The sequence below is a fragment of the Myotis daubentonii genome, chromosome 6 (assembly GCF_963259705.1).
Source record: "Myotis daubentonii chromosome 6, mMyoDau2.1, whole genome shotgun sequence".
Lineage (NCBI taxonomy): Eukaryota > Metazoa > Chordata > Mammalia > Chiroptera > Vespertilionidae > Myotis > Myotis daubentonii.
In genome coordinates, this window is record NC_081845.1 from 76,449,592 (window position 1) to 76,463,298 (window position 13,707).

At 38.2% G+C, this 13,707-nt stretch overlaps 1 protein-coding gene across 7 annotated transcripts in view; it reads right to left on the reverse strand.

The window, feature by feature from the left end:
- Positions 1–13,707, reverse strand: part of TINAG (tubulointerstitial nephritis antigen) — a 77,058-nt gene that overhangs the window by 44,500 nt on the left and 18,851 nt on the right. For all 7 annotated transcript variants that reach the window (XM_059701358.1, XM_059701362.1, XM_059701360.1 and 4 more), the window contains one exon: positions 2,319–2,442. In XM_059701358.1, coding sequence (XP_059557341.1) covers positions 2,319–2,442 — 124 coding nt within the window. The remainder of the gene's footprint in view (positions 1–2,318; positions 2,443–13,707) is intronic.

Genomic DNA, 13,707 nt, shown 5'->3' on the forward strand with positions numbered 1-13,707 from the left:
CTTCCCGCATCTCCCACACCCCTTTCGCCCCCAAGAATAGTCAGTCCATTCCCTTTCTATGTCCCTGATTCTATTATAATCACCAGTTCATTCTGTTCATCAGATTATTTATTCACTTGATTCTTAGATTCACTTGTTGATAGATGCATATTTGTTGTTCATAATTTGTATCTTTACCTTTTTCTTCCTCTTCCTCTTCTTAAAGGATACCTTTCAGCATTTCATATAATCCTGGTTTGGTGGTGATGAACTCCTTTAGCTTTTCCTTATCTGTGAAGCTCTTTATCTGACCTTCAATTCTGAATGATAGCTTTGCTGGATAAAGTAATCTTGGTTGTAGGTTCTTGGTATTCATCACTTTGAATATTTCTTGCCACTCCCTTCTGGCCTGCAAAGTTTCTGTTGAGAAATCAGCTGACAGTCGTATGGGTATTCCCTTGTAGGTAACTGAGTTTCTTTCTCTTGCTGTTTTTAAGATTCTCTCTTTATCTTTTGCTCTTGGCATTTTAATTATGATGTGTCTTGGTGTGGCCCTCTTTGGATTCCTTTTGTTTGGGGTTCTCTGCGCTTCCTGGACCTGTAGGTCTATTTCTTTCACCAGGTGGGGGAAGTTTTCTGTCATTATTTCTTCAAATAGGTTTTCAATATCTTGCTCTCTCTCATCTTCTGGCACCCCTATAATTCTGATGTTGGTACGCTTGAAGCTGTCCCAGAGGCTCCTTACACTATCCTCGCATTTTTGGATTATTTTTTCATTTTGCTTTTCCGGTTGGGTGTTTTTTGCTTCCTCGCATTTCAAATCATTGACTTGATTCTTGCGCTCCTCTGGTCTGCTGTTGGGAGTCTGTATAATATTCGTTATTTCAGTCTGTGTATGCTTAATTTCTAGTTGGTTCCCCAATATAAGATCGAGGGTCTCATTAGTTTTCTTGAAGATCTCATTAAGTTTATCGGCAGCTTCTAAATAGTTCTTGAGAGACCTTAAAAGTGTGGTTCTGAACTCTATATCTTCCTTTGACAATTTTGTCCTGTTTCTTTATCTCCACATTTTGTTATGCTTCCTTGGTGCACCCCCTAGTGGTCTTTGTTCGCAGTCTTATAGTTAAATCTTGATTGTTGTAGCTAATTCCAGGGAGGGTTTGACCTCCAGGCCAAGTGGCTATGAGAATCAGCTGTGTCAGCAGTGAGAGAACTTCTGTCCTCTAGGGAGGTGCTAATCTAGCCTTTGCCTGAGGCTATCCGGCAAATGCCTCTGTGCAGGGCTTGGGCAGGGCGGGTCGCACAGGATCAATAGGGTGGGCCGGAGAGAGCAGTTATGGCGGCTCTCAGTCCTGTCCCCAGGGGCTCTGCCTCTCTGAGTCCCAGCACCCGCTGCAAAGCTCGGAGAGAAAGCTGCACTCGCTCTGACCCAAGCCAGACAGTCCCGCTTCTCCCGTTTGAGTCTGGGTCCCTAAAGACTCGCCCGGATCTGGAGCTCAGAGTCTGCGACTCCCTCCCAATTGAAAACAACAACCGTGCCCTCCACCGCCAGCCGGCTCCGCACGCTCCGCACCTCAGAATTTGACTTCAGCACTGCGCCTCCTCTGAGTGTCCGTATGCGTTTCTCTTTCCTCCTAGTTGTAGGACTTCCACTCAACCAGCGTTCCTGTGGTTCTGCGTGATGTCCCTTCCGTTTTTTGGTTTCACTTTTGAAGTAGTTGTTCAAAGCAGCAAACTCCGGCGTTAACCTATGCCGCCATCTTGGCGTTAACCTATGCCGCCATCTTGGTTCTCTCGTAAGTGAGAGTTATTCTTATTAAAAGACCAGTTATATTACTTTGGACTCAGAACCTATATATTTGTTTTTATCTAAAATGAAATCAAACTCATTCAATCCACTATCAGTTCATTCTGTTGTTGCTTTATATCAAATTAGTTTACCAATTTAATATATTTTTGAAAATATTTTTAAAAGAATTTTAAAATGATAAGGATATGCACATATATATAAATATATTAGTATTATATTATGAATGAAAAGGAACCTTACACTCCTCTTACTATCTGTCCTTAAATCAAAGGACAAACAAATAGGCAACTTTTTTTTGTTGCTCTTTTGATTTACTCTCTATTTAAGATAAACCCTACAGACCAATTTTCAGAGTAAAATGGACTTTTATATAATGTTCAGGATGCTTTCTCTGAAGAATAAGATTTTATTTTAATTCACCAAATATTAATATTTAAGCATTCTAAATTTTAAAACCTTTTAATTACTGTCCCAGGATCTAGAGTCAAAGGGAGAATTTATAAGGAATTAATTAAAATGACTTCATTACTTGCAGTGGAAAAAGCCCATGATGCAGCACAATTTTTTTGATCCAATGGGCCATGAGTCCATCCAGGCCATTTGTAAGAAGCAACAAAAAACTCTGGAAGATCCGTTATTGCCGCTAAGGGAGCCTAGGGAAGAAGAAGAGGCAGAAGTGTCAGGCTGTTTCAAATGTACCCCGGTAATCATTATAATAAAATTCCATGTCCTTTTATAACATTTGTTATTGTATTTATTTTGTACATTCAAGTTTTCTCAATGACATCCCTGAAAAGCATTAGTTATGTACAATTTCTAATCCACATATGTTTAAAATGGAAATTCCATGTGGGGAATCATAACAGTACAAAATTCTAACAATAATACACAGAATGCTTTTTCTGGGTTACCACACAGTACAATAATTATGTTTGTCATCTTAAATCAGAGCTTTGGTCATCCTTGTGAAAGATTGTATGGTGCTATTTAAATTTGAGCTCATAAATTATGTTAAATTTTATGTCTCTCCTATGTTGGAGAATGTGTATGATACTACATGAAATTAATTTTGAAACAATGAATTTGTGGCAACTATTCATTAACACGCTTGGAACCCAAAGGAACATGATTTTTACACCAGTTATTAAGAAACAAAAGTGGGACAAATTGGTTGACATTTATAAAACCTTTGAAGATTAAAAGGACTTTGGGAAGTGTCTAATGCCAAACATACAATACCATTATGTCTTAAGAGCACATGTTAAAGTCCTGACAGAGTCAATTTTCAGCTGCTACCTTTCCAAGAAAGCAAATTAAATTTTATAGGCCTTGCTCTGTTCATGTCATTCAAAGAAAATCTAAAACACAATGCCCTGTTCTTTGCCAAAATTTTCTAAAGAGTGATGTTTCGCTTCCATAAATAATCAGAACTCAATCCAAATAAGGATTTGCCTATTATTTTTTTCATCAGTTATGCATACATACATAAGTACTGTCCCAAGATCCAGAGTCAATGATGCAGACTCATGCATCATTTTTGAGACTGCTTTAAATTTTTTAAAGTATTTTAATACTCAATGTTTTCTTTTGTCTTCTCATTAGCTCTAACAGCAGAGCAAATATTATTCATTCTATTTCATGAATGAGGAAATATATTTTTAAAAATTAAATGCCATGCTAAGGCCTCTCAGTTAAAGAAGAGATAACCCTGCCCTAACTGGTTTGGCTTAGTGGATAGAGTGTCGGCCTGCGGACTGAAGGGTCCCAGGTTCGATTCCAGTCAAGGGCATGTACCTTGGTTGTGGGCACATTCCCAGTAGGAGTTCTGGGGATGTGCAGGAGGCAGCTGATCGATGTTCTCTCTCATCATTGTTTCTAACTCTCTATCCCTCTCCCTTCCTCTCTGTAAAAAACCAATAAAATATTTGTTTTAAAAAAAGAGATAACCCTGAAACTAGACCCAGGTTCTAGAATTCTTAACACTATGCCCCATCTAGCATTTCCCTACTATATTAGGAATACACAGAAACTTTGCAAAGACGTAACATGTCTATATTTAAACGTTTTGTAATTGTGCATTGATCCAACATCTTGCAAACAAAATTACTTCTGATAAATATATAATACCTTTACAGACTACAGTAGTCCTAGCCAGTTTGGCTCAATGGATAGAGCGCCGGCCTGCGAACTGAAAGGTTCCCATGTTGATTCCTGGTCAAGGGCACATGCCAAGGTTGCAGGCTGAATCCCCAGTAGGGGGCGTGCAGGCAGCAATCTATGATTCTCTCTCATCATTGATGATTCTCTCTCTCTCTCTCTCCTCTCTCTCTCTCCCTTCCTCTCTGAAATCAATAATATATTTTTTAAAAGACTACAGTAAAATTGAAAAGGCACGTCTGCTTAAAAATGTATCCCACAAAATATTTATAAATGTAAAATTTAATGAGAAAGTTCAGTTTTTATTTAAAGAATTGTTATTACCTGATAAAAAGAGTTATTAAATATTGATTTCCATTACTACAAACACTGCTGTTTAGATGATGGAAGAAAAGGACAGAAAACATTGAACAGATCACAGTGGAGTGCCTGCATAGTAACTAGAAGAGCAGTATCACAGATATCCAGCTGATTTTAGCATACTAAGCCAGTAGATTAACCACACTGCAAAAACTTATAGTTTGAGAATAAATTTATTGCTTTGAGTAGATAGTTTCAGAGATATTGAACCACTCTCCAAGGGAGTCTTTTTATGGACAGAAATACAGTAGTCCATCCTTATCAGTTGTTTTGCTTTTTGCAATTCTGGTCACCCAAGGTCAACCATGGTGGGAAAATATTACATGGAAAATTCCAGAAATAATCAACTCATAAGTTTTAAATTGCATGCTGTTCTGAGTAGAGCCATGAAATCCTGCATTGTCCTGCTCCATTCTAACTGTGCTGTGTATCACCCCTTTATCTAATATATCCATGCTGTATACTTGCCCCTCCCATTAGTCACTTAGTAGCTATCTTGGTAATCAGATCAGTTATTAGTGATAGAGAGACGACATTCACATAACTTTTATTAGAGTACTAGAGGCCCAGTGCACAAAAATTTGTGCACTCGGGGGAGTGGGTCCCTCAGCCCAGCCTGTGCCCTCTCAGAGTCTGGGACCCCTGGGGGGATGTCCACCTGCTGGCTTAGGCCCACTCCCTGGGGGATCGGGCCTAAGCTGGCAGTCAGACATCCCTCTGGCAGCCCAGGAGCCCTCGGGGGATGTCCACTTGCCAGCGGGGACCAGGCCTAAGCTGCAGTCGGACACCCTTAGTGCTGCTGAGGAGGCGGGAGAGGCTCCCGCCATCACTGCTGTGCCTGCAGCTGGCAGCCTGGCTTGTGGCTGAGCAGGGCTGCCTCTGTGGGAGCGCACTGAACACCATGGGACAGCTCCTGCATTGAACGTCTGCCCCCTGGTGGTCAGTGTGTGTCATAGTGACCAGTCATTCCCAGCTGTTCTGCTGTTAGGGTCAATTTGCATATTACTCTTTTATTATATGCCTGGTGCATGAGTAGAGGCTGGCTGGTTTTCCCTGAAGGGTGTTCCAGATTAGGGTGGGGGTCCTGCTGGGGTGCCTGGTCAGCCTGGGTGAGGGGCTGAGGACCGTTTTCAGACTGGCCACACCCCCTTCAGGGTTGGGGTCCCTACTGGAGTGCCTGGCCAGCCTGGGTGAGGGGCTGAGGGCCATTTTCAGACTGGCCACACCCCCTTCAGGGTGGGGGTCCCCGAAGGTGCCTGGTCAGCCTGGGTGAGGGGCTGAGGGCCGTTTTCAGACTGGCCACACCCCCTTCAGGGTGGGGGTCCCCTAGGGTGCCTGGTCAGCCTGGGTGAGGGGCTGAGGGCTGTTTTCAGGCTGGTCAAGCCCCCCAGCAGGGACCCTCACTTCAGGGTGTGGCCAGCCTGAGTGAGGGGCTGATGGCTGTTTGCAGACTGGCCACAGCCCCCAGCCATCCAAGCTCACAGCTTTCAGGTATCTGGGATTTATTTATATTCTATAATTGAAACTTTGTTGCCTTTAGTGGAGGCCACAGCCAGCCAGGGCTGGAGGGAAGCTTGGCTTCCTCCATCGCCGGGGCAACCAAGCCTTCTGCTTGCTCCAGCTCCCTGGCTGTTGGCCACCATCTTGGTTGGGTTAATTTGCATATAGCCGCTCTGATTGGCTGGTGGGCGTAGCTTGGGGTGTAGCAAAGTTACAGTCAATTTGCATGTTTCTCTTTTATTAGATTAGATATTGTCATAAATTGTTCTATTTTATTGTTAGTTATTTTTGTTAATCTCTTGCTCTGCCTAATTTATAAATTATTGTTGGTATAGTTATAGTTTCAGGCATCCACTGGGGGTCACAGAACATATTCCCCATGGATAAAGGGGGACTACTGTACACATTTCTTATTCAATCCTCATACCTTCCAATGTTATTATTGGCTTATAGTGGGCTTTTAAGCATTTACTAGCATAATACTATGTAGCCTCAAGTTTCAAAAAAATAGATGTCAGTTGTTTTGATTTATCACTTTATAATCCCTATTTAATAACAGCTAGGATATTTCCCTTCTCTGCTGAAGCAATAAAAATATAAACATTACTTCAAACATACTTCAGCAGGATTGAGTCATTTAGAATTTGACTTTTACATTCTAAAGCCTATCAGAGAGCTTTGTGTATGAGATGTATTCAATACATACCTGGTAATAATAATAAGATACCCACCTATCTATCTAGTAGATTTCATCCCTTTAAAAAAAAATCAGTTTTCTTCTGTGGGCATATTAATAATAATAATAATAATAATAATAATAATAAACCAGATGCATTTTTTTGCTTTTATTAATTATTGTTCAAAAATAAAAAAAATCTAAATGACTAACCCTTCTCAATACACTAAGCAATAGAGAAACAATAAGCAAAATAACATTTTTATTTAAAACATTTTTACCAACCCACTAAGCCAGATCAACTTATCAGGATCACCTCTTAGATCTTTGAAGATTTTTTACTACTTATTTAATATTTTCCTAAAATATAAGCCCATACAATTTGAGGTCCAATAGGCATATATTACCTTACATTGTTATTTGCCTTATGATATCAGAAAATCTATGTATAAAAGGCTAATATGCTAAGTGTCCATCCAACTGGTAGCTATGCCATGCACTGAGCACCAGGGGGCAGGTGCTCAACACAGGAGCTGCTTAAGTTGCAGTGACTTGGCAGCTGTGGTTCTCGGGTAACGCACCCTGAAACCAGACTGGAGGGAGCCCAATTCCTCGCGGAGCTGCCTGATTTCATCTTCAGCAGTGGGTTATGTTGTTGCTGGGGCACTGTGGGCCCTGAATCTGGTTTACTACACAATTACATTTGTGTTCCACATCCTGTACAACAGCAACTTTGCTGAGTGCCCTCTTGCACTCTGGGAACCCCTGGAGGGACCCCGCGCAATCCACAGATGCCCTTCGAGCCATGGCGCCACCCCAGGTGCAGCCGGTTGAGGAGGGACCACAGGAGGTTGGCTCTAGGGTGATGGCGAACCTTTTGAGCTCGGCGTATCAGCATTTTGAAAAACCCTAACTTAACTCTGGTGCCATGTCACATATCGAAATTTTTCGATATTTGCAACCATAGTAAAACAAAGATTTATATTTTTGATATTTATTTTATATATTTAAATGCCATTTAACAAAGAAAAATCAACCAAAAAAATGAGTTCACGTGTCACCTCTGACACATGTGTTATAGGTTCGCCATCACTGCTCTAGGGTATGTCCGGCCCATCTCACCCAGTCCCACCCTGCCAGCCACCTTCTAATTAATGTCCTTTCAATGTGCATGAATCCTTGCATTGGGTCTATCATCTGATATAATGAACACAGAGAAAATTTTATATCTCATTATATAATTGCTATGTTTACATTAAATTATTACATAATTTCTCTGCAAAGTGAATCATTTTAAGACCTTATAAATAAAGGTAAGTGTTACAGAATAACAACTTTCAGGTATTGGTAATACAGGTCTAGCTTCAATGAATGATATGTTTGTTTTTTGTCAAAGGATAGAATCAAGAGATTCAGCTAGGAGTGAAAAAAATTCCAAAATGACAGTAGTATAAATAGATAATATATTTTAACAAGACTAACACTATTACATACGGGCATTTTAATTCTTTTAATTATAATGTTGAAAAAAATTCAGTCATAATCTAATTATATTTCCAATTGAACAGTAGTCAAATTTAAGTCTAAATTTGAACAGTCTCCCTACTTCAATATTTCCATTTAGAAATTAGTGATCAAAGATATTGTGAACAAATATAAAAGCTAAATTCAATGGTTAACACTGGAGAACTTTTTTACAGTAGTTCCTGCATTTAATTCAATCAAAATCTCTGAAAGAATAATGGAAACAGTCACAGAGCAGCCTGAGAGCAAACTAATCAAATTCAGGACATTCCAGAAGCTCTTTCTATGAGCCCATATCTACACAGTATTGACTATGTGAATCATTCCCTGTAGCTCTAGTTGCACTTTCCCCCACTGAAATTTGGATAATCAGAGTGGCCCGAGAATCAAAAGAAGGAAACAGGGAATATCATTCTGTTCTGACCTTCACAATCCAAAGCCATGCATACCAAGACATTTCTTCTAAACTATATGATGTTGGAGAGGAAAGAGCTAACATTCTGGCTGCTAATGGCAAAATGAAGTTTTCATCTTTAACAATAGTTGCCTTCTGAAAGAGTTGTGCTTTGATATTTCTCTAGTTTCTATTTGTAGAGTGGTTTTTAAATTATCTACTTCTTATAAATATCGATATTTAGGGATCACACTATAGCAGGTAGTGCTAGTTCCCCAGTCCTCCCCGCTTCATAGGTTTTCCTTTCATTCAGAGCAATAACAATTTTAGCTCCACGCATGAAAGCTTAGAAAAATTACTCCATTCTCTAGCCCCCCTTGGCTACTAGGTGTGGCCACATTATTAACTTCTGGCCTAAGGGTTGTAACACCAAGTGCCACTGGAAGTGTCTGAGAACTTTCCTTAACAGACATCTGGCACTTTACTTTTACACCTTTTTATTTATCTTAACTGATAAATAACTTATGTGAAAGCTGCCAGGACAATGCTATATTCACTGAATCCAGGACATCCTCAAATGTAAGACACATCCCAATTTCAGAGGGTAAAAGTGAAAAAAATATTCATTTAGAAATTGATGAACAATGATATTCCCTAAAATTTGTTTCTTAGAATACTAGTGTTGAGTTATTGTAATCAATAATTTGAAAATAAGGAGTTATTTAATCCAACAGTTCTGAGAAACACTGATTTTAAATTTAAATAAATTGAAAATTAAATAAATTTTGTCTTCACTGTAATATGTGTTTTTTTAAAAATATATATATATATTTTTATTGATTTCAGAGAGAAAGAGAGAGGGAAAGAGAGATAGAAACATCCATGATGAGAGAGAATTTTGGATCGGCTGCCTCCTGCCTGCCCCCCATTGAGAATTGATCCCACAACCTAGGCATGTGCCCCTGACCAGGAATCGAATCTGGGACCTTTTAGGCCACAGGCTGACACTCTATCCACTGAGCCAAACCATCTAGGGCTATAATATGTTTTATAACTAAGATTTGTGAGGCTAAAAGAAATGAAATGTTTATGATTGTAAATGTTTGTAATCCAATGCAAAGTATTTTATTTCACACCATTCTTATTGTACAGCAGATCAAAGGATTAGTATTTTATGGAATAAACTTTGAGAAGAACTATAGTATGGACTAGAGAGACCAAGGTTTGGGGAGGACAGAGAGTAGGCCCCTGTAATATCAACACAACAAATCAGCTCTGGAGTCTACTTTTTAATAGCTCCAAATATTTGTTACTAGAGAGGGAAAATATAATTTTCACCCTTTTTTAAAATGTATCTTGTGGTGACCAATTCAGCCCTTGGTGTTGCTCATGTCATGTTCAATTATACCACAGTGTTATGCATCAGACTGTGACTAATATAGAAAAGTAAAACTGAAAACTCAGAAACTGATTTGAGAGATAAGACATTCATTCTGCCACATGTTCAGCTGAATAACAAGTGAGGCTGGGGATATATTTTGTAAAATTTACTGAAGGATTTGGGCTTCCATTCTGAGAAGGAAGGAAAGAAAGAGAAGACAGAGATTTGAGAAGACATAAGTAATCCTTTGATGCTCTTTGAATTACGACAAGAACTGACATCCTACTGTGTCTCTCACCCTTTGCCTACACAGGTGAGATGATTCTGAGATGAGCTGACAGAAATACATTCTCTAAGAGGCTCTACCATGACTTCTGGTCATGCCTTTGAACTGCAGCATTACGGGCACCTACTGTACTTTATAAAACTATTATAAAAGCTTTATGTCATTTGCCTCATGTATGTGGGAACTAAACAATTTTATTCAATATTTATGTTCAATATTATCTAAAAAATGTAATAATATAACTGTGTTTTCTCACTTTCAGTGTTCTAGTTTCTACACAGGCTTTTGTTTACATAGGTGACAAACATTATTAGAATCAAGTGAAAGATGTTTGTTCAGGCAGGGTTATTCCTAATCAAATTAAAATTTCAATATCCAATGAAGGGTGAAAACTAAACTTGGTAATAATTTACTTTGACTTTTTCCAAAGGTGCTTCTCATCCCTCGGTTTTTGCTGTCATTGAAATGTATTTGAGAAAGGTAAAAAACAGATTTTCCTGTTAAAACTAAAGACTAGAGAAATAAATACAGTCAATCAAATACGACATGCTATCTAGACAATGATAACGTATCCAGCTTATTGAATAAATTTTTATTTCTAACTTCCATGCTCAATGGCTTCAAAAGTTATTATATAATACATAAAATATGATTTTACTTTAACTTCCAACAAACTATTTAAAATATATTATTTTTCCTTTGTTAGTAATGTCAACTAACACACACATTAAAGTCCTTTATATTGAGTAAGGGAGAAAAGATATACCAGTAAGCTATGAGGTTAACAAATGATTTTAGAACATTTTTACATAGATCAACCTCATACTATATAATGTAGTACAGCTACAGGTTTTAATAGTATCCAGGTAGCTTCTTAATTTTTTAATAGTGTCAAAATCACTTATCTGTAATAGCTTTTGTTAATTTTTATTGTTCTCTCTGGGGAATCAGCAACAATAAAACTATTTAAAAAGTTTTTTAACAGCTGAGTATAAAAATAAACTCTTAATTTCCCCACTTCTGTTGGAAAATAGTATTTTTCATTCAAATACTCATAATATTTATAATAGAATATAACACAGTGAAGCTTTTTGAAGTTATTTCCCAAATTCAAAAGCACTTGAACCCTGGCTGGTGTGGCTCAGTTGGTTGGGTATCATCCCATGCACCAAAAGGTTGCTAGTTCAATTTCCAGTAGGGAGCATACAGGAGGCAGCTGATGGATGTTTCACTCTCATATCAATGCTTCTCTCTCTCCTCCCTCCTCTGTCTCTCTCTCCCTTCTTCTCTCTCTCTAAAATTTAATAATTAAAAAAGCACTTGAATATTGTCTGCAAAAACAATCAAATACAAATTGATTAGATTTGCTTTGATATGATTTGATTTGATTTGGAGGCATAGAACTTCAGGTTTACCAGAAATATGTAAACCCCATCAGGGCCAATAAATCCAGAACTACACCTTTCTTTATGAAATAAAATGTTCCAAATGATGAAACTGTGGATCATTTAATCCTTAGAGAATTGACCTATTTCAGAACCCTGTATTCTTCTCAGTTTAATTCAAGAAAGAAAGAACTATTTATATATTATATAATATTTCCTTAGTGCTTTACTATTAAGTACTGTGCTGAGCACTTCTCATTCAGTGTTTCATGGAATTCTTACTATCATAAGAGTTAGGAACTACTGCTATCACCATTTCACATAGGAGGAACCTGAGGCAATAAGTGGAGGAGCCAGACTGAGACCCAAGCACATTGGCTGTACAGTATATGGAATGGTTCCATACGGGTATACACACTGGCCTATGCCTGCCTATTAACCTACTTCAACTATGATATGTCTGCTGGCTCAAGAAGACATCCATCAATGCCAGTTTTGCATATAGCTATAATAATTAGTTGACTCCATTCTTTTATTTCTGAAACACAGAGAGCATCCTATTTTATATGAATACACTTCTGCTCCCTTCAGCATTCTGATTTCAATATTTTAGTTTAAATGAGCATTTCCTAAAGTGTGTGCTATGGAGACAAAACCTTGGGGAATATTAATAATTATTATGAACAAACCAAACAAACAGAAAAAAAGGTTTCCTGATCTCATGAATTTAGGAAACACTAGATAAAAAAAAATGTTGGAATAAGGGTTCTCAGTGTGTTCAACATACTAATGAATAGTGTGACTCTTCAGAAGGAAGATATAGTGGTAAACCTGCTTTGTACCATAAGGAGACAAAAGGCTCAGTGAGCAGAATTTCAAGTTCTTCTGAGGAGCTATCCTTCTTCTGAAGGCCTGCTCCCAGTCAATCCCTATGTGAGTCTATCCATTCAACAATCAAAGTTTCAATGGACTGGCATAGAATGCTGATTCATTCCATTGTTCTTAACATTCATAGTGTAGACAATGTCAAACAGAGCTGTACAATCAAGCCATGACTTTGAACAATCTCAAGATAACCCTTTTAGGAAAACTTAACCAGGAATTGATCAGCCAGGATTTGTTGACCTGACATGAGACATAATCCTAAAGTGGGTGAAGGGATCCTCTGTACACGGCAAGAAGCTATGTGGTCTAGGTCAGGTCCCTCTAGGGCAGCTGTTCTCAACCTTCCTAATGCCGCGACCCTTTAATACAGTTCCTCATGTTGTGGTGACCCCAACCATAAAATTATTTCCATTGCTACTTCTGTAATTTTGCTACTATTATGAGTCATAATATAAATATCTGATATGCAGGATGTATTTTCATTGTTACAAATTGAACATAATTAAAGCATAGTGATTAATCACAAAAACAATATGTAATTATATATGTGTTTTCTGATGGTCTGAGGCGACCCACAGGTTGAGAACTGCTGCTTTAGGGCTTCTTTCTTTCCCTTTTTCTACTTTCTTTCATCCACTCTGCTTCCATCCAGAGAAAATAGGAGTCTATGTTGCCTTTTATCTGCCCTCATTTAGGAACACCACCCAGGAAAGGCTTCCCCAAATCCTTAAATTACCTGTTTCCAATCCACTACAATCAATATATTTCTATTCCTCATTATTACTAATCACACTCTACAAAAATTCATTTCAATTCAACTAATTCCTATAGATTAAACAGACTTTCCATATGTATATGATTGTGAAACTCTTTGTACATCTATTGGTATTCCTCTTACTCATCTTCAGCAAACACATTCTGGGAATAGTGACATAAGCCAAGGAATGAATCCAGGAAACCAGGCAGGAAACAGAAGAGCTTTCACAGGAACCAGGGCTGACTCATGGCTTATCTTTCCCACCCGGCATAAAAAGAGAATTATATGAAACACAACTTGCATCTATGTAATATGGTCAAGGAAAGGGAGATGTTTTAGGGTGAGGATGCAAAGGAGTTTCTTGGCAAAATCATTACCACTGTTATCAACCGCTTACCCTAACTATACATATAGACCCTCTTATGTTGAAAGTGGTATAAAAATTTGGAGAAAAGTTGGGGGTGGAGGGAAATTATCCAAAACCATACAAAAAAATAATTCACTTTCAATTTACTCAGAGGCAATTTGATATATTGAGGATATTTTCCATTTAGTCACCAAGCTAAGAATTAACCAATTTTTTTAGCTCTTCCTGTAGTTACCAGTGTTCTTC